Source organism: Monodelphis domestica, chromosome 1, assembly GCF_027887165.1.
Source record: "Monodelphis domestica isolate mMonDom1 chromosome 1, mMonDom1.pri, whole genome shotgun sequence".
In the NCBI taxonomy this organism is placed as follows: domain Eukaryota; kingdom Metazoa; phylum Chordata; class Mammalia; order Didelphimorphia; family Didelphidae; genus Monodelphis; species Monodelphis domestica.
The window spans coordinates 384336721-384358815 of NC_077227.1; the positions used below are offsets into that span (position 1 = coordinate 384336721).

The 22095-nt window shown below is 38.0% G+C and overlaps 1 protein-coding gene across 2 annotated transcripts in view; it reads right to left on the minus strand.

Annotated features, from left to right (window-relative positions):
- Positions 1–22095, minus strand: part of AFAP1L1 (actin filament associated protein 1 like 1) — an 88476-nt gene that overhangs the window by 35907 nt on the left and 30474 nt on the right. For both annotated transcript variants that reach the window (XM_007474042.2, XM_056811598.1), the window contains exons 2-6: positions 19200–19328; positions 16218–16301; positions 13994–14088; positions 10020–10128; positions 4303–4401 (exon numbers count right to left, since the gene is read on the minus strand). In XM_007474042.2, coding sequence (XP_007474104.1) covers positions 4303–4401; positions 10020–10128; positions 13994–14088; positions 16218–16301; positions 19200–19328 — 516 coding nt within the window. The remainder of the gene's footprint in view (positions 1–4302; positions 4402–10019; positions 10129–13993; positions 14089–16217; positions 16302–19199; positions 19329–22095) is intronic.

Here is a 22095-nt window from a genome sequence, read left to right on the forward strand (position 1 = left end):
ATGATGATTATTATAATCAATCTCATTGATAATAATACTTTAAGATTTACAAAATGCTATCCTCACTGTAATCTTAAGTGGTAGATGAGGCAAGTATTATTTCTATTTTACTAATGATAAAACTGAGCCTTAGGGTTTGATATGGAAATGCCAGAGCTGAACAAATATTACATGTGAAAGCTTAATAAGGATGACAAAGGGGCAGTTAGGTAGCACAGTAGATAGAGCTCCAGACCTGGAGACAGGATGACCTGGGTTCAAATCTGGCCTCAGGGGCTTCCTCTGTATGACCCTGAGTAATCCATTTAACCCCAATTATCTAACCTTTGCTGTTCTTCCAACTTAGAATTGATTCTAAGACAGAAGGTAAAGGTTTAAAAACCTTCTTTTAAATAAAAAAAAAGTACAGCAAAACATAGAATGTCAAAACTAGAAGAAACCTCACAAATCATTCAGTTCTACCCAGTTGGAGAAGATTCCATCAAAAAGGAGTAACTGATTTGTCTAATATCAGTCCACATTTAGCCTCATTCATTCACTTAATTGCCATCTTTTTTTTTTTTGTAAATAAACCCTTACCTTCTGCCCTAAAATCCACACTAAGTATCTGTTCTAAGACAGAAGAGCAGGAAGGTCTAGGCAACTGGGATTAAGTGACCTGCTCAGGGTCATATAGACAGGAAGTGATTGAGGTCAAATTTGAACCCAGGACTTCTTATCTCCAGGCCTGGCTCTCTATTCACTGGGCAACCCAGCTGCCCCCATGATCAGCATCTTAAATGATGAGTAACAAGAAAGATCAATAAAGCTTCTAGGATGTGCAAGACCTTGTGCTTAGCAAAGCGAATAAAGATATGGTCACTATACTAATGAAGCTTACAACTTTGCAAAGAAGAGAAGCATTCCAAGAAATAACATATTGTTAGAATGTGATAAATACATGAGAGGCTGAAACTATACGCATTTTGTTGCCCAGGCCAGTTTATTTCACCTTTGCAACACCTCTCAGATATACTCCCTTCTCTTCCTTCTGATACTGTTAACACTTGGGTGCAAAATCTCATCTCCCCAGGCCTTGAACTATTGCAAAAGCTCAAAATGGGACCTAGACAAAAAGGGAGAAATCATAAGCACATTAGAAGAGGGAATTTACTGCTTATCAGATTTGTGGATAGGAGAAGAATTGATGAATTAACAAGAGACAGCATTGTGAGATATAAAATGGATAATTTTGATTATATTAATTTTAAAATGTTTTATACAAATAAAACGAATGTAGCCAAGATCAGAAGAAAAGCAGGAATTGGGAAAAAATTATAGACAGTTTCTTGAATAGAAGTCTTATATCTAAAATAATAATAATATAGAAAACTACTTATAAAAAAGAACATTATCCACATCCAGAGAAAAAATTGTGGGAGTAGAAACAGAAGAAAAACAATTGCTTGATTACATCATTCGATGGGGATAAGATTGGGGATGTAGACTCTAAATGACCATCCTGATGCAAATATTAGTAATACGAAAATAGGTCTTGATCAATGACACATGTAAAACCTAGTGGAATTGCTCGTTGGCTGTGGGAAGGGGTGGTAAGAGGGGAAGGAAAGAACATGAATCATGTAACCATGGAATAATATTCTAAATTAATTAATAAATGAACTTAAGAAAAAAAAAAGAAAAAAGAACCCCCCCAAAATAATATAGAAAACTGTCAAATTTATAAGAATTTGAGAAATTCCCAAACTGATAAATAGTAAAAAGGCATAAACCAATAGTTTTTTGATGAAGAAAATCAAAACAACTCTGTGATATCTCACACTTATCAGATTGGCTAAAATGATAAAAGATCAAAATGACAAATGCTGGATGTGCAAAAAATGGAGACACTAATAATATGCTGTTGGTAGAACTGTGAACTGACCCAATCATTTTGGAGAGCACTCTGGAATTAGACCCAAAGGAATTATAAAACAGTGCATACTTTTTGACTTAGCAATACCACTGTGAGTTTTGTTTCCTAAAAGGTTTAGAGGAAAAGGAAAAGAACCTATATGTTCTTAAACATTTATAACAGCTCCTTGTGATGGCAAAGAACTGGAAATTGAGGGGATGCCCAACAATTGGAGAATCGTTAAACGAATTGTGGCATGATTGTGATGGAATACTATTGCATGATAAAAAATGAGTAGATTAATTTTTTAAAATTATAAGAACATTATAAGACAGCAACATAAATACTGTTTGAAGAATGACTTGCGTATGTTAACCTCCAGAAAAAGAACTGAGAAATAGAAATAAGTGTAGCTCTATATATACATACACATATATTTTTGTCAAATGATGCCTTCTCTAGTGTGCAAAGGAGAGGAACAGAGGGAGATATGTGGGAATTTTAATGTAACAAACTAACTAATTAATAAATTAAAAATAAGTTTTAAGCCTGCTGGGGATGCCACAAGTCCATCTTTCATTCATTCACCAAAGTAATTTTCCTAGAGTGCAAGTCCAACCATGTCATTGTTGTTGAGTTGTGTCTGACTTCATGACCCCATGGACCATAGGTATCTATGGAGTTTTCTTGGCAAGAATACTGCAGCAATTTGCTGTTTCCTTCTCTAGGGGTTTGTTTTGTCAGGCACCCAGAGGTCAAATTTGCCCAGGGACATGAGGCCATGGAGATCTGAGGTTGGATTTGTTTCTGACTCCAAAGCCAGCACTCTATTCACTAATTAGCTGCCATCCTTGTCATGCCTCCCACTCAATAAACTCCAGTGATTCTCTATCACTCCAGGATCAAATACAAAATCCTCTCTTTGGTGTTCAAAGCTCATTATAACATAGTTCCCTTCCCCACACTTTTGAATCTTCCTAGACCTTATACTTCTCTCCACTCTTCAAGTACTCTTCAATTGGATGACTCTGGCCTCCTTGCTGTTCCTCAAACCAGACAATCTATTTCTACCCTGGGCATTTTCTCTGGTTATCTCCCATTCCTGAGATGCTCTTCCTCCTCATCTCTGTCTACTATTTTCCTTCAGGTATTGGCTAAAGTCCCATCCTACCTAGGAAACTTTCCTGATCCCAATCCTTCTTAATTTTAGTGCCTTCTCTGTGTTAAAATTATTTACTATTCATCTTGTACATAGCTTGCCCATGCACAGTTGTTTCCATATTATCTCTTTACATTAGATTTTGTCATTCTTCTGGGCAGAGATTATCTTTGTCTTTCTATCCCCAAAATTTACCACTGTGCCTAGCACATAATAGGTTCTTTTTTATTTTTTTAAACCCTTGCCTTCTTTCTTAGAATCAATACTCAATATCAGCTCCAAAGCAGAAGAGTGGTAAGGGCTAGACAACTGGGATCGAGTGACTTGCCCAGGATCACACAGAAAGAAAGAATCTGAAGCCAAATTTGAACCTAGGGCCTCCTATCTCCAGGCCTGGCACTCTATCCACTAAGCCACCTAGCTGTCCAATTATAGTAGGCTCTTAATGAATACTTTCTGACTGCATGACTTGTGTCAATATGGAATCTAGAAATCCCAAACTTGTAGCCTAGTAAGAGCTGATTAACCCCAAGTTTTAGGGCTTGTTTGTAAGTTGGAGACCCCAAAGCTTGTGCTTGTACGTGTTTCTTGTTCCTGTGAGAATCCACCCTGAAGGGAATCTCAGGCTAGCAGTTTCAGACTGAATAATGGACCCTAAGGTAAAAAAAAAAATCCACTTCAGGTTGGGGCCAAGCCCAAGCCTAGTGACTCTTCTTGTCTCCAGAAGCCTCTCCCAGTATATCACACCCTCCTTCTGAGGATCAAACACATGACCTTCAGCTTACAAGACTGACACATTGCCTACTACTGTGCTAGAGTCACTCTAAAGAGTCACTCCACTGGTCTTAGCCCCCACCTGAAGTGGATTTTTTTTTTAACCTTAGAGTCCATTATTTAATCTGAAACTGCTAGCCTGAGATTTCCTTCAGGGTGGATTCTCACAGTAACAAGGAACAAGTACGAGCTTTGGGGTCTCCAACTTACAAACTAGTCCTAAAACTTGGGGTTCATCAGTTCTTACTAGGCTATAAGTTTGGGGTTTCTAGATTCCATGTTGACACTTTGAACTAGAGGGACCAGGAAAAACTTTTTGGAAATGTAACTAGAGCTGGGTTCTGAACAGAGTAGCTGCTTAAATGGGGGCAGTTCAATTTTATTGAATAGATCTCTTGCAGTGATGGAGAGTCTTCACCACAAACGAGGTTCTGAGACTAAGTGACTGAAGGACTTTTAAAACATTAGCACTTACAGGAACTCTTCTGTTCCCCATTAATTCTGGTCACAGGGTAGCTGCTTTCTGCATCCTCATAGTAACCATCCATGATGGAGTTAGGTGGGCTAGAACCATCTGCAGGAAAGACAGAAATGACATCAGATAGGAAACACACAAAACCTGTTACCAACATCTATCCTCAGGAGCACAGGTGAGGTGCTTGGAAAGATTAGTTTTCTCTTTGAGCTCAACCTGAGTCCTTCATTTTCAAAAAGTTCCTCATTTGAGGGAAGAACTTCAATATACTCTCTCTGACATGGCAAATGAAAAGTCTAAGCATGCCCCACCTCCTAAGAGAATGAACAGTGTAAAAAAAGGAGGCAAATATTTCCCCAAATATTAGAAGAAGACACTTTAGTATACAGAATACTAGAACTAGTAGGTACCTTAAAACAGAACACAGAACATGGAACATCAAACCACAAAGTATGTTATTACATTAATGCAGACTATGAGGGCTAGAAGGCACCTTGGAAAGTTTTTGGAAAAAAACTTGGAAACTACTTTTAGGACATACTAGAACATAGAATATCAGAGCTGGAAGTCACCTCAGAACATGGAATAGAGGAATGCTAAGAGTGGAAGACACCTTAAAAGATAGTACATGGAATTTTAGAGCTGGAAGATAATTTTCAAAGACAAGGCATTTGAGCTAGAAAGAATTTCTTCAAAGTCTAGCAGAATCCTGATTCTTTGTACAATATTCTTTCCATCATGCCATTCTCTCATTTGATCTACTGAAGAAGAAATACTAAATACTGTATTCTGAATTTTGGTAGAAGTGTGGGTGCAATAAGCATTTTAAAATTTTGTTTTACAGTCTAAATAGAAATATAGTTGGCTTAGAGAGAAAAATGGTCAGACTAGCAGAGTTAGCTTGGTCTTCTCCCATTCCCTTCCCCAGGACACCTCTATTCCAAGACAGTTTATGGTGTGTGGATACATAGAATAGATAGAGAGAATGAAAGAATACATAGAATAAACAGAGGGACAGATAACTAGACAGACTGGCAGGGGGATAGATAGATAGATAGATAGATAGATAGATAGATAGATAGATAGATAGATAGATAGATAGATAGATCTATTATCTCTATAGATAGATCTCTATCTCTAAAATATAAGTCTTTAACAAAGAAAAGGCCACAACAAGTAAAAATACAATCTTAGGTTAACATTCTAGGATAAGCCTTAATCTTCTATTAAAAAACTGGGATAAGGCCTAGAGACCAGAGGTCCTAGGTTCAAATCAGGCCTCAAACACTTCCCAGCTGTGTGACCCTGGGCAAGTCACTTGACCCCCATTACCTAGCCCTTACCACTCTTCTGCCTGGGAGCCAATACACAGTATTGACTCCAAGAAGGAAGGTAAGGGTTTAAAAAAAAAAACTGGGATAAACAGATGCTTTAAGCCTTCAGTACAAATAGGGACTCCTCCCCCAGGGATCAGTATATAATTCTTTCTGAATGGAAAGGTCAGAGGATTAATCATTTGAGGGGGAAGAATACAAAGATCTTAACTTAGACAAGAGGTTCTCTTTGTTCTAAATTTGGTTATCACACTTAATCCATTTTCCTAAGGCCTTAGGATTTTTTTGTTGTTGTTGTTTTTGGGGGAGGGGACCTTGTTCTTGACCTTCTACATACTTTCCTCAAGGAAGAAGTTTGGAAAGCATTTTAAGCAAAAGAAATGCTTATTTCTTGATATTTACATATGAAACAAAAGGGAAGACTTTTTTTAAAAATATACTTCCAAAAATCCTCCTGAAGTCAGGAGGCAAAGGGTTACTACTTACTTTGTAGTCCAGGATACAAAGGATTATGCAGGGAGGTAATAGTATCAATATCAATAACAATACCTAGCATTATATAGGGCTTTTAAGTTAATAAAATGCTTACAAATATTTTACTGATCCTCACAAAAACCCTGCGAAATAAGTCCTATTATTATCTCCATTTTACAGATGAGGAAACTGTGGCAAACAGAAGTTAAGTGATTTGCTCAGGTTCACCCAGTAAGTGTCTGAAGCTGGATCTGATGAGATGCAGCATTTTAACCATTATGCCATAGTTGAGATTTATGGCTATGGTGAATGGATGGCCCAGAGTCATTGGGTAAATCGTGTCATAGATAATCATAGAACTCAAGCCTCATGACTTCAAGTCCATGATTCTCTTCACAGTGGGCCTGGGAACGGCCATCATCCTCGGAATCCTCTTACGTCCAGGGACATTGGCTCTATTGAGAAACTAAGCAAAGACTTCGTTTGGCCACAGACTTTGTCAGAGATAGAGGTGTGGGAGGGAGATACTCTAGGGGGCAAGAGAGGGAATGGATCTTGTCCAATCTCTGTTCTGAGAGGAGACCTCCGGACACCTGGCAATACTATCCAGAGGCAGTATCTGCCAGGAAGGATACTGTATGACGTTATTGGGTCCTTCCTCTCTGGAAAAGGTTCCAGTATCTCTCTTCCTGAGTCACTCGCCTCTCTGGCCCTATGGCTCTCCCACTGCCACGGATATTGTGAGCTGAGTCTCTTGGTTTCCTCATTGGGAAGACGGTTTTAGTATGTTCTTCAGATCAAAGAATTGTAATGGTTTAAGAAACTGATGATGTCAACAGATTATAGTTCTTTCCTTTACTCCAGTAACACCAAAGCCTGAGGCTAGAGTTTCAGCATTTCAACTTAATCAGTCCAAGGGGAACCTACAATGTCAAAAAGACTTCAAGTCATCCAATCCAATTCTCTCCCCTTTAAGAGATGAAGAAACTGAGACTTCTGGAGAGGAGGGGACTGGTCTTAGACCACATACTGACTGAATAAGCAGGTGAATCAATACTTAAAAACAGGTTTCTGGATTTCTATTCCACTGAACCATATTTAAAATGTTGTTTGCTTTCCTTGTTTTAATTTTTGAAGTATTATTAAAATTATTATAAAATAGAATATATAAAATTATTAAAATTATTCACAACAAATGAAAATTAAAACAATTGAAACAAAAATGGAACTAACCCAGTCAGATCTTCAAATTTGAACCTTTTACATTTTAAAACAACTAGAGAAATAATAGTATTGTAGAATCTTAGCAACATTAAACTAAATACAAATAAAAGTGAATGTCCTCCTCTGCGTCTTCCTCATTAACTCCATTACTAATTTGGAAATCTTAGTTGGAGTTAATGCCTATGCTATCCTTCTGGTTCTGCTGACCTGCCATTGCTTCAATGTCCTCATTATCTTCTCATTTTTCTTGGGATTCTTATAAATTTGTCTTTGTTATATTATATTACTCATTTTAAATTTGAGGATCTGATTGCTGAAGTAATTTCATAAATTTTTTCATTGTTGCAATTCTTGGGTTTTCTAAATGTGCAACTATATCCTCTGCATATAAAAATATTTTAACTTTTTCATCTTCAATACTTGTTTTTCATTTCTTTTTCATGCTTTACTGCTAAAATAAGTTCACATATATTATTATATTAAGAAAAGTAGAAAGAATAGCTGGCCTGGCTTTATAAATTATCTGAGAATTCTTGTAAGGTTATTACATTGCATATGATATGAACTCATTTCACATAAATTCTATGTTAGTTTTTATTATAACAAGGAAAATATTTTCTCCCTATTTGTATTTATAACATAATTTTTAAAAGAAATTAAAGTATCTGATATAGCTATGGATTTTTTCTTTTATTTTCATTCCAATTTTAAATCTCATTTAATCCAAATGGATAATTTTTTTAAAGTACTGATATATTTTTTGTAGATATTAATTGATAGCGGTGTGAAATTTTCTTTTTTTTTTCAGTTTTACATTTACCTAGTTATAGGGCGCCCAGCTATGTTCACTTGAAACATGGAAGTGGCTTGACAGAATTTGTGCTTATGAGTGCACCTATTTATTGTGTGTCTTTTTTTCATGACATCTTTAATGGCCAGCCTGAATTTTCCCTAATATTTCTCTAGAACCTTTAAAATGTAATACAAGCATTAATCATTGTTTTGATAATTTAAAAGTTAATATTAGTATTTGGTGTTATTATTTTATTAACCATTTTTAGATTCTCCAATTTATTAGCATTGAATTATGTAGAATAATAATCGCCAATAATTTTCTTACTTTTTTTGCTCTTCTCTTACCTACATCTCATTTTGATTATCTTGGCTTCTGTCTATCATTTTTATGTAATTCTATTTGCTAACTTTTTATCAGTTATGGGGGAATCCTTTATTCAGTTATTTTCTTATTTTCACTTACTCATTTCTGCTTTTTGTTATTTTTCTTCTATTTTATATGGAACAGGATATATTGGCTTGTTTCTTTTCCAAGTTTCTGAAATGTAGACTCTAAGTTTCTCTTCTTAATTGAATTATATATTCAGCACCATCTATTTGGCTCTGGGTACCACTTTGACTACATTCCAGAGATTCTGAAAAGAATATTTGTATCACCATTATATTTCATATAATCAATTTTAAAAACCAATTTCCTCTTTCATTGATGTATTATTTAAAATATCTTTTTAGTTTCTTCATAGTATCATCATTTTCAACTAACTTTATTACCTTTGCTCCATAAATGAAATGCATAAAGTATTTTCTTTAAGCCTTAAATATGGTTGATTTTTTTTGTATATTCCAAATGTACTTGGAAAAACACTGTATTCTTTTTTTCTCATTAAATTCTCCCTCTATATTAGATGTAGTTAATCTTTCTTTGGCTTGGTAATTTTTTGTTATTTATCTTTTTGGAGCATTAAATTAATAATCAGATAATTTTATTTCACTTTGAAATACTGTAGACTAAATGTACACACACACACACACACACACACACACAATTGACTTACTGTCATTCAGGGAAAAAAAGCAAACAATATAATGTCCTTTTCTACTTTAATGCTTTTCCTGAAAATTCAGATTTGTCCATCATCATTAGGGTCACCACTAGCTTTTGAAAATTATTAGTAGCATTAATAATTTAAGTTACATTTTTCATTTAAATTAATATGGATTTTTTTCATTAAATGTTTACTGAAAATTAATAATTTTAGGTTTTAATCCATCCTATAACCTTTTTTTCACTTTCATTGGCATATTAGTTTCACTTACATTTTACATTACACTGGTTATATATCTTCTCTGTTACCATTATTGTTATATACTATTAAACTCATCTGAAGAAGAGATAATATTTCTTACTTTTATGATTATTGTTTACCCAAAATTAAACAAAATTCCAACATCTGGTACTTTTAACTATGAAAGTTTTTAAGTATGGATTTTTCCGTAATCAACAATTGGGGATTTGCCCTGGATTTATCCCACTCCCAACCTCCCAAATTTTTATATTTACACCAATAAAACCACTTCTGATAACAACATGTATCTATTATTTGGGCATTAATCTCTCATAAAAGAAATGGATGAGTGAATGAATGAATAGAAAAAAATCAAATACAATATTGGTTGGCCCCTTTGCAAGTCATTTAACATCTCTGTGATCTAAGCAACTCTCTAATATTTTAAGTTGCAGAAGATGCCAACCTGCATTAGAAGGTGATGAGTCCTCCTGCAGAATTTCCTTTAAAATCATAGATCCAGTCCCCATCATCATATGAATATCTCTACCCATTATTCCACCCCCCAGTCTCTGTCTGACCTCTGATCACCTAGTGGACTCACTATGAGAGCTGATGTATTCAGGTGTTTTGCCTGGACCCAAAGGAAGGGCTTCTTCATAGTCATCTTCTGGAGGAGGATTAGTGGGAAGTGGTGGAGGAGGATCCAATGTCTAGAAGAAGAAAAAAAAGATTAAGATAATGTGAACAAAGAAAAGGAGACCAGCATATGGATCTGAGATGGGGTGGGGGGAATCACAGATAGTAAGAATGTCAATCTCAATGAAAATCCATAACTTGGACTCAGGAATGGCAGGACCATGGATCATTAGGGATCAATCAAACAATAAACATCTAAAAAGCATCTACATAGTGCCAGACAGGGTGCTATACCCTGCCATACCCTGGGGATACAAAGAGGTAAAAGACAGTCCCTTCCCTTAAGGAACTTACAGTGTAGTGGAGGAGGCAATGTGGAAACAAATATGTACAAAACAAACCATATACAGGATAAATAGATTATCAAATTAAAAGAAGGAAGGTAATGAATGGGAAGGGATTCAGAGATCACAAAGTCTATTTTATGGAATAGAAAGGTAAGGCATGGAGAGAGAAAGTGATTCATTCACTGACACACAGTATGACTGTGCCAAAGGCAAGACTCAAACCCTAATCTCACAGCCCCAGTGCAGGGAACTTTCTATTGCTCTAACACTGTTTTTCATTGGATAGTACTCTTCCATTTCCTGGAAAACTTTATTATAACAACACTTCTCTTCCCAAGTAAACTCATGAATACCAATTTTTTTTTAAAGTTGCTAGTTTGGGGAGCAGCTGAGTAGCACAGTAGATTGAGAGCCAGGCCCAGAGACAGGAGGTCCTGAGTTCAAATGTGGCCTCAGACACTTCCTAGCTGTGTGACCCTGGGCATGTCACATAAACCCCATTGCCTGGCCCTTACCACTCTTCTGCCCTGGAACCAATACATGGTATTGACTCTAAGATGGAAGGTGTAAGGGTTTAATTTAAAAAAAAAAAAGTTACTAGTTCTAGAGTCCTTTATAGCTAGTTATAAAAGTTTTGACCAAAGATCCTCCCAGTAGTCTCCATTGTCCTGTGAAGAAGACAGGGCAAAGATTACTATCCCCATTTAACAAATGAGGAAACTAAGGCTCAAGAAACAGGAAAATGATTTGTCCAAGGTCAAAAGGCCAGTCAGCTGTCAGCCTAGACAATTTCTGGTTCTGGCAGCCAAGACAGTAGAGTAAGGACTCTCACTTCACCCAAACACACCTCTAAACAACCATATGTACAAAAAAAAAAAAAGAACCTCAAAAACAACTTTTGGACTAGCGGAACCAACAAAAGATAGGGTAAAGCAATGTTAGAGTCAAAAAATAAAAATGTAGAGGGATAGAAGAAAGGACCCATCTCAGTGGGGTAAGATGGAAGAGCAAGGAAATCAGCAGTATGAGGATGAGCCCAGGACATGCAGGAGCAACCCAGTCCTCCGAGCACCAGGGGAACCAGGAGTAGGAGTGGCCTGGTGAAAGGCCACCTGGGGGAACCCTTAGCAGAAGCATCAAGTCAGAGCTTAAGACAGGAACTTGGCAACTGAGGAGCAGTATCCAGCTTAATCCAGTGCATTTGGCACGAAGGAACCCAAGGACACTACTCCCTCCATCCTAGGAATAGAGATAAACTTCAACATATAGGTAAGGTTGGGAAAAAAATCCCTTCCCAAAATGAGTGAAAAATAAAGAAAAAATCCTGACTCTGAAATATTGTTTTTAATAACAGGAAAGAGAACTCTTCAGCCTAAAGACTATGAAATGGTAGGAGAGCTCACATCATGGAATCACAGCATCTCCATGGTAGGATTCCAAAATTGCCTCTTATACATAGAGAGTAAGAACAGGACAGATATGGGTTAGGGAGACAATAGTTGTCATGCAAGTTCTGAGAGTTTTGAGAATTGTGATCTCAACAAAAGCTAGCAGTACAATATGACAGCTAAAATAGCTAAATTGAGTTTAGGTTCCATTAATGTAAGTATGGTAGGGGCAACTAGGTAGGTTGCTCAGTGGTTAAGGAGCCAAGTAGGCCTAGGTTCAAATCTGATCTTGGACACTTCCTAGCTATATTTCCCTAGGCAAGTCACTTAACCCCAACTGCCTAGTCCCCATGATGGTGAACCTATGACACGTGTGTCAGAACTGATACACGTAGCCATTTTTGATGACACACAGCCACATATGGACTTATGCACCTTGGGCCCTGGGAGTCACTCAGGGAGCTATGCGCCCATGGACGTGGCCATGCCTGGCCCCACGGGGGTGGGGGTGGGGGGCAGGGCTGCTCCACTGGATAGCCATGGGGGGGAGGGGGGAAAGAAGCTGGGGTGGGTGGGGAGGTGGAGTGCTTATGCAGAAGGAATTCAGATAGGCAGGCTGGCTGGTGCTGCTCTCACAGCAGGGGAGGGGGGCAGCCAGCTGGGGAGGGGCAGGGGCAGGTCAGTGGAAGACTGGGTGGGGCTCTGGTCCCAGTGTCTGGGAACACCAGACACTTTTAGCACCCTGAAAAATATAACAATGGCTTTACTCACAATTTCCCCCATATGTATTTTTGTGAGACTTTATTCTCAGCATTAAATAATATCAAAACCAACAAAAGAAACAGATTGACAGGTGAAGTTAGTAGCACTTACTTGGGCTTGAAGTGTACAAAATACCAACCTTCAACTGAAGATGATTGAACAATGAAATTCATCAACAAAAAAGTCACTAATAGGCAGGTTAGTTAAAAGAATTCCCTCTCCCCCTTACTTACCTTAGTTCATGGCACCCCACACAAGTTAAATAATATCAAGACCAACAAAAGAAACCGACTGACAGATGAACAAAGAAGTCACTAAGCAGTTAAGTTAAATAATTAGTTTTGAGTTTATTAAATACAGTTATATATCACAATTATACATTTTTGTTATTTAAACTATAAATATCATGAAATTATTTTTTTTTCTCAAGTGACACACCACCCAAGTTATGCTTGGTTTTTTGGTGAATTTTGACACACCAGGTTGCCCAACATGGGCTTAGCCCTTATCACTTTTCTGCCTTGTAATCAATATTCAGTATCAGTTCTAAGACAGGAAATAAGGGTTTAAAAAAAAGACAAATACATAAATACTGTGATCAGAATAAGGGAGATGGTAATCCTGCATTCCTCTGCCCTAGTCAGACCCCACATAAAGTACTGTGCTCCATACCAAGCACCACTGCTTAGTTGACAAAGGAAGTGGACAAAGCAGCACATATCCTAGAGGATGACTAGAATGGTGAGGGGAGGAGGCTATGCCATGTGATAGTCTTTTGAGAGGAACAAAGAGCATTTAATCTGGAAAAAAATTAAAAAGAGACTGGAAGGAAGACGATAATTGCATTAAAGTGTTTATAGGGTTTTCAACTAAAAAAAGGATTACATTCATTCTGTGGTCCCATAGGGCAGAACTAGGAACAATGGATGGAAGCAGCAAAGAAATAGATCTCAGGTCAATGTAAAAAATAACTTCCTGATGAAGCCCTCCTAAAGTGGAATGGGCTACTACTGTAGGAAGAAGTGAACTCATCACTGGAAATCTTCAATATTATAGATTCATTGTTAGGGAATTAAATTTTTTTTTGCTCAGGGAGCATGAGTTGGATTAATTACCCTTTGGTATCCCTTCTCTCTGAGATTCTGTAGGTTTAGGTTTGACACAGATAGCATGACTTCTTTTTCTTTCTTTTTTTTTTAAACCTTTACTGTCTTTCTTAGAATTGATACTCAGTGTCAGTTACAAGGTGGAAGAGGGGTAAGAGCTAGGCAATTGGAGTTAAGTGACTTGCCCAGGGTCACAAAGATATGAAGTGTCCAGGGGTGAGATCTGAACCCAGAACCTCCTAGATGCCCCAGCATTATTTCTAATGATAGAAATAGGACCCATTCTTATTATCAAAGGAGAGATCAGCACCAAAAACACTCTAATCCCTAACTCACTTTTCTCAGGAACTGCTCCGCTGCTGGCTCCAAGCTGTCTCTGTCAGCCTCACAATCATCCTCATGCATGTTCTGAAGGTCACTCAGGTTACAGTCTAGAAAAGATTTAGATCATTAGATAAAGATTTAGCCTGGAATATATTCCATTTTTTTGAATCTCAACTAAAATGTCTCTTTCTTGAAGCTTCCTTGAGTTCCCTGATTTGTAAAGACTTTCCATTTCTGATCTCACATAGTTTGTTTTGTACCTTGCTAAAATATTTTTAATTTATTTTTTTCTTCAATTAACAAAAGTCTATTATTTTCTCTCCAACTTCCACTATTTAAAGAATAAAAAGAAAAAATATTCTTATGTCAAATATGCATAGACAAGCAAAATAAATTCCAGCATTGGCCATTTTCAAAATAATATGACTCACTCTGCAACCTTGGCCAATCAGAAGATATAATGAGAAAATGGTTAGCATCTCTCTCTGACGTATCTAACATATAATGTTGTGAATTATAGTTGTCTTTACCACTTCTCCTTCCCACAAACTAAGCATTCTGAGGAAAGGGATGATGCCTCATTTAAAATTTGTGTCTCTTCTAGAATCAAATGTAATTCTCTGCAAAAAGAATCAACTAATGAAAGAATTTATATTACACCATAACTGTATCTCCCCTTCATATATTCCATATTTCAGCCAAATGGTCTACTCTCACTCTCATTCCTGGCTTTTTCTCTCCTGTTTCTCATGATTGATCACATTCTCTTCCCCTCCCAACAAAGCCTAGAAATGAACTGCCCCAAACCCCATCTCCTCTGTCAAGGTCAAACTCAGGTGCTCTCTTTCTAAGTAACCTTCCCCAAATCTCCACCCTGTCCTTCCACCAATACCAGTAAAATGATTACTGTCTCTGCTAAGTTCTCTTAACATTTTGCTTAGACTTTTCCTGTTCACTTATCTTGTTTTCCATTGTATTAATAGTGATTTTTGCCAGGAACCAATCAATCAACTGGTATCTATTAATGACCTAATATGTACTAGACACATAGGGCTGAAACATGTATATGCAAAGACAAAAAAAAAAGAAATAATCCTTCTCTGTTCTTCTTGGAATTGAAGGCAAACCCCCATTTGAGTACTAGTTCTTTGAAAGCAGGGTTTATTATATATGTGTATATAGCTATGCATGTACATATACACAAGTATATAAGGTAATATACTTACCTCACAGAATTAATTCAAAACTCTTTCTAAACCTTAAAATGTTATATAAATGTTATTGTCTTTTAAATCTGTTTGTAATCCTAATATCTAATCCAAAGATCTGTCCATATCAAGATCGTGATAGAAAATTAGAAATAAGAGGAATCCTGGAAATCATTTCCTCCAGTTCCCTTCACTTTCTAGATTAGGAAGCTGAGAGCTACCAAGTGGGAAGAGTTTGATCCAAAGTCACATCTCAAAAGATCATAGTGTCCTAGCTCTAGAACTAGAAGGAAACTCAAATTCCGTCTCATGCAACTTCCTCATTTTGCAGTAGAGAAAACTAAAGCCCAGGGAAAGTCTTGTATAAGTGAGTAGCACAGGGACATCAGCTTGGTGGCTTGGTGGATAGAACACCAGACCTTGAGTTGGGAAGATCTGGGTTCAAATCTAACCTCAGATATTTCCTACTTGTGTGATCCTGGGCAAGTAACTTTACTCTATTTGCCTAGATCTTGTCCTTCTGTTCTAGAATTGTTGCTAGGATAGAAAGCAAGAGTTTAAAAAAAGTGACTCATACAAGGTCATGAAGGTACTGTCAGAGGCCAGATATGAATTCAAGTCCTCTAACTCCAAAGGCATTTCCTGATTCTTTAGTTCAGGGTTCTTTTTGTCCCCCAATTTTCCCCAAGGTCAATCAAATACGAACCCATTCTTTCAAATTCAAAACTAGGCTTCCATAGTTCCTAAAAATATTTCTTAAAAGCCTGACTTCAGACCTACTCATCAAGAAGATTAAATTCTAATCTCACAGAGTGCTAGAAAGAATACTGAATTTGAAGCCAGAAGAGTTGGCTCCTAAGGCTTGCTCTGTCACTGACTGGAATGTGGCTTTAGACAGGTCACTTGTTCACACCTCAACTTTCCCCCCTGTTAAATAAGATAGGCACAGGACCAGGCAGGGGCCACCCAGGTATTTCAGAGGATCACAGAAGGGTTATTATAAGAGTTGCACTTTTGAAAATACATACCAAATTCTTCAAAAAGTGACTCCACAAAGCTAGGTCCAGAGTGCAAGTCTGCTGTGTTCATATACATGTATGATATCTCCTTTCCTGCAAAGAAGAATAAATAGTCAGAGAGGAGGGATGGAATCCTTTCCTCACTGCCTCAGACTTAGAGGGAATTAAGAGGTCCCTTTCTAGACTCTGTACAAGGTTAGGAAATATTCCCTCCCCCAGGGATCAGGCAGAAATGGAATACAGGCTGTTTATAGAGATGGAGATAGCAGAGTGCAGTGGAAAAAAATCCTGGAGAATGAGATTCTAGTCCTAGTTCTTTCAGTAATTCATATTTTGATTTTGGGCTAGGGAATTCTTTCTGGGCCTCAGTTTCCCCAAAGTAAAATGAGAGGGTTGTTTGAGATGTTCTCTAAGACAGATTAGAACACTTACCTTCTAGGAGTCTGTGATTTTAGTTTGTTATAGATAACTTTGTTTATACATTTAGTTTGTTATATCAGGTCAGACCTGAATATACATTTTTTTAAACCCTTATTTTCTAAGTAACAACTTTAGAACAGAAGCACAAGGGCTAGGCAAACAGGGTTAAGTGACTTGCCCAGGGTTACACAGCTAATAAGTGTCTGAGACCAGATTTGAACCCAGGACCTCTCAACTCCACTGCACCATCTAACTGCCCCCACATAGTTTTGTTTTGTTTTTAAATAGAGGTCTTGGAATCCTAAAGATGGCAGGCTTTGAGTCAGGATACCTGTGGCTCAAGTCCTGCTTCTGCATGCTAAGGGCTGGGAAGATCTGAAAGTCTCAAAAATAATTTATTCCCAAGGAGCAGCAGTGTATTGGGAGCCAGGCCTAGAGAGGTGAGGTCCTGGGTTCAAATCTGACCTCAGACACTTCCTAGCTGTGTGACCCTGGGCAAGTCATTTACTCCCTTCCCCCCCCCCCCCATTACCTAGCCCTTATTGCTTATTGCTCTTCTGCTTTGGAACTGATGCTCAGTATTGATTCCAAGATGGAAGGTAAGGGTTTAAAAAAAATCATTAAGTCTAGAACCTGACCTGAGCAAGGATCTTCTCTCTTCTAAGAATTCATCCAGACTTCACTTGAAGACCTTCATAGATGGAGAATTTATCACTGCTTAAGGCAGTACATTTAACTTCTGGAAGGAATTCTAATGGGAAATTTATCCCTATAAAGAGCCAAAAGAACAATAATAATAATAGCTTATACTGACCTGTAAAGCACTCTATCCTACATTATCTTATTTGATAAACATTAGGACTCTATAAGATAAGTGCTATTACTGTATCTGTTTTATAGATGAGAAAACTGAGGCTCAAGAGAGTTAAGTGACTTGCTCAGGTTCCCACAACTAGCAACTGTCCTGTTTTATATTTCTTCAGCTTTTACTCTCATGATGCTATCTCTGCTCTGGAGGCCAAGCAGAGGGATTCTAATCTCTGTTCCATGTAACAGCCAAGTACTTTTCTATAGTTAAAATGTCTCCCTTTAATTTTCTCTTTTCTCATGCAAATATGTCCAGTTCTATAAACTGAACCACCAAAAATAGTAACCGCTTTTTTTTCTGCTTTTTTTCTGGGCTTCAATTTACTCATGTGTAAAATGGGCATAATAATTCTTGCTCTACTTATCCTATTGGACAAATGAGGAAATAACTCCATCAACTGTAAAATGTTGAATATGTTGGAGCTATTATTTACTTGACATACCAGTATTGCCTCCCTTAATTCTATGAAGAAGAATGAGTGTTCTTGGGGTACTGTGCTTTGAGATGATGGGGAAAGTGGATTATCTTGTCCTTTAAAATATTCTCTTGGTAGAGAGAGTAAGATAGTGAATGATAATGCATCTCATTTCACTGGGTTTATTAATAGAACCATAGAATTTAGAGATGGAAGGGACCTTAGAGACCACAGAAGCCAAGCCTTTCACTTTATAGAAGAGAAAAAAGTGAAGGCCAGGAAGGGGAAGAGAGCTGCCCAAGAAGAATCAATCATTTGGACCTAGAAGGGCTGAGCCCATGAATGAACTGAAGTGGGGCAGCCCATCTCAAGAGGACTTTTGAAATCAAGAATGTCCACTAAAGGATAAACTGATGAGATCCTTCATGATCTATTTGGTTTACAAGTCTGAGGGGGAAGAGGAAAAAGGACTTGACAGTTATTCCTCTGGAGAGTAGAGACTGAAAATGGATAGCCTGTAGTGGAGGATATAAAAAGAAGAGATGAAGTAGAATAAAGCCATTCTCAGATCAGTCCAGCAAAGCATACCTCAGAGTAGCTCTTAGGCCTAGAGAATCATGTGTATGTCACCATCATTCTCCCTTCCTCATACTGGCAACTAGAAGTTAACTTGGATTCATCATCCAGACCTCATCAGTTACCAAATTATGCTAGATTCTGCCTCTTCCATGTTTACCATCCATCTCTTTGTCCATGTTTTCATCAGTACCATTTTAGAAGACATCCTCATTATCTCCCACCTGGTTTATTGCAAAAACTTCCCAAGAGATCTTCCCATCTCTACTCTATCTGTTAAAATTTCTCCTTCCCAACCCAACCAGAATAATTTCTCTTGGCCATAATCTGATCACATCAGTGATAGGCTCACAAATCTTCAATTATTCCCTTCTGCCTGTCAAGTAAGGTTCAAATTCCTCTACCTGGTACTCTATGCCCTTCCTCTCCTCCATCCAGTCTATGCCCCTCTGGGGGGACTGGACCATCTCCTGAATATGTCTATACTTTAGAACTCTTTTGTCTTCTGACTCATTTTTAATCTCTAGAACCAGAGGTTTGCCCTTCCTTTTCTTCATTAACCCATTTTTTAAAAGCCCAACTTAAAGGTCTCCATGATGATTTCTCACAGGAGATGTCCAGTGATTGTTTTCACACAGTACACTAATTATTAGGAGGTAATAGCTGTTTGGCTGTAGAGATTTCTTGAGGAGAGAGAAAGGGAGGAACTGACCTGGAAGAGGCTGTAGACTCTTTAGAATGGCTGAGACAGCTATTTTCTTCTCCAAGGTAGCTTCACTCAGGTGCTCATGATCCAAGAGACTGAGCAATCCAGTAAGCTCAGGAAGAAGCTGCTCTAGAACTTAAAAAAAAAAAGGTACAAAATACAAGTTGATGGTGATATGAAGGCAGGGCCCTGCAAGACCCTGGGTGGGTGACAAGGAGGCCAGGGAACCCAGGGTTTCTCCCATGGGATCCTCCTCCTTCCATCCAGAGAAGATGCCCCTGACACAGGATTTGGTCAGCAAAGGAGCCAAGTCAGGGATCAGCAATGGCTCCTTCTGGATCAGCACAGGGCAAGGCTAGAAAGGCTAGGGGAGAAGCCTGGTGGCCTCAACTTTGGAGGCATGAAAAGCAGAATTGTAGAATCTTAGAGCAGAAATGGATGTCAGAGGGAATCTCCTCCATCACATTCTTGATAAATAAACATTCAAACTGGACTCTGAATCCTCTTGATAGGTTATTCAGTCAGCAATTCTTATGACATAATAATATTCTATTTATATAACATTATAATATATAATATGTAGAAGTTCCCAAATTGTGACTTATTTTGTTTCCAATTCTTTGCTATCACAAAAGGTGTTGCTGTGAATATATTGGGTGTGTGGAACTTTTAAAATTGTTTTCTAGGCTTGCCCTCAGTACCTAGCAATAGAGTTTCTAGATCAAAGGGAACATGAAGGAGGCAGCTGGGTGGCTCAGAGGATTGAGAGCCAGGACTAGAGACAGGAGGTCCTGGTTTCAAATCTGAACTTGGACACTTCCTAGCTGTGTGATCCTGCACAAGTCTCTTAACCCCAATTGCTTAGCCTTTACTGTTTTGCCTTGGAACCAATACATAGTAGTGACTTTAGGATGGAAGGTATGGGTTTAAAAAAAGAAAGAGAGACTTAAATGACTTGTCACCATTTATTTACAGGCAATAAGCAGCAGAGCAAGGTAGAATTCTAACTCAATCAAAGTAGGAGAAATGGGATTGTGTTTTAAATGAGAAACAAAGAATTTTGGTTTAAGAAGGCATGGATGGGGGCAGCTAGGTGGCTCAGAGATGGGAGATCCTAGGTTCAAATCTGGCATCTGGCATCAGACACTTCTTAGCTGTGACCCTGGGCAAGTCACTTAATTTCCATTACCTAGCCCTTACTGCTCTTCTGCCTTGGAATCAATACAAAGTAATGGAAGGTAAATGTTTTAGGGGAAAAAAAAAGGGACATGGACATGTTAATCCTTCTACACTCTTCCTCCACTTTTTAGCTTTATTCCATAATGGTTGGCCTAATTCAGTTTCACCAAGAATGTATTAGTGTGTCTCTTTTCACAAGGCACCTCCAGCACTGTTTCAATCTTTTATTATATTTGCCAGTTTGCTGGATATGACAGTGAAACCTCAGTTGTCTTAATTTGTATTTCTCTGGGGCAATATTTCTCATGCCTAGTAATAGTTTGCAATTGTTATTGTGAATGCAATATGTGCACATTTGAGGTCTTATGTACTGGGGACTTGATGAGTCAATTCCCTATGTATCTTGATTACCAGTGAGTCTATCACATTTGCTGATTATATACCAGGTACTGTTCTAAGTCCTGGAGATACAAAGAGTATCCTGCTCTCAAGGAGATCAGAGCCTAATGGAGGAGATAAGATGAAAACATTTACATAGAAACAGTAAAGATAGGATAAATTAGAGATAATCAATAGAAGACACTAGCATTAAGGGAAATCAGGAGAGACTTCCTGTAAAGGATGGGATATTAGCTGGGATTTGAAAGATACCAGGAGAACCAGGAAGCAGAAATAAGGAAGGAGAGGATTCCCAGCTTGGGAACAGCCAGAGAAAATGCCCAAATTCTGGGCTTGGGAGTGTCTTAACAGAGGCCTGTGTCACTGGATTGCAATCAGGTAGAGAGAAGGAAAACAGAAGCTGACTAGAAAAGTAAGAGGTAATCAGGTTGTGAAGGGTTTGACATACCAAATAGATGGTTTTGTATTTCATCCGGGGGTCCTTGATACTTGGATCTCCCATAGGGAATCAGTGGCATTTATTGGATTGGGTGGGTTGGGACAATGGGGGGAGGGGTCACTCCTTAGGCAGAGTAACTTGATAGCTGAGTGCAAGATAGTATAAAATGGAGAGAGATAGGCTACTGCAATTATCCAGGTGTGAGGAGATGAGAGCCTGTACCAGGGTGGTAAGCACTGTTGGAACTGTAGTGTATACAAGAGATGTTAGGATGTTTAATTCATTAGAAACAGAAACCTATGAAGCTATGTGTGACTTTGGACAGTTCTAAGAAATTTCTCCTTATGAGGAACTGGTCTGTCATTCTATTCTGCCACTACCTACATCCCTCATTTCCATTTCGGCTCTGAACTTGGAATTTATTAACTTAAAAAAAGGGGAGGTACACAGCTGTATTTCAACATAATTGGTATCTTTTATAATCCTGTGTATTTTATAATGGGAAGTTATAAACATTATTCTTGGAAAGGGTCCATTGGCTTCACCAGACTGCCAGAGTTCCAGGATGGATGAACGAACACACACACACACACACACACACACACACACACGTTCAGAATCCCCCCTTTCAGAGGGGGATGCCCTATAGACAAACACACACCTGCTCTTGAAGTCCATATTTAAATGAAATCACAGATCTAGTTCCAATTCCTATCTTGCCCTTTGGGACCACAGAAAATAAGTCCCCATTCCCCAATGCCAACTATTAATAGCCATTTGAAGACAGCAATCACATCTCACCCCATCCAATATTCCCTGCTTCGAATTAAGCATTCCCAGTTTCTTCAAGTGATCATTGTGTCATGGTCTACATGTTACATTGGT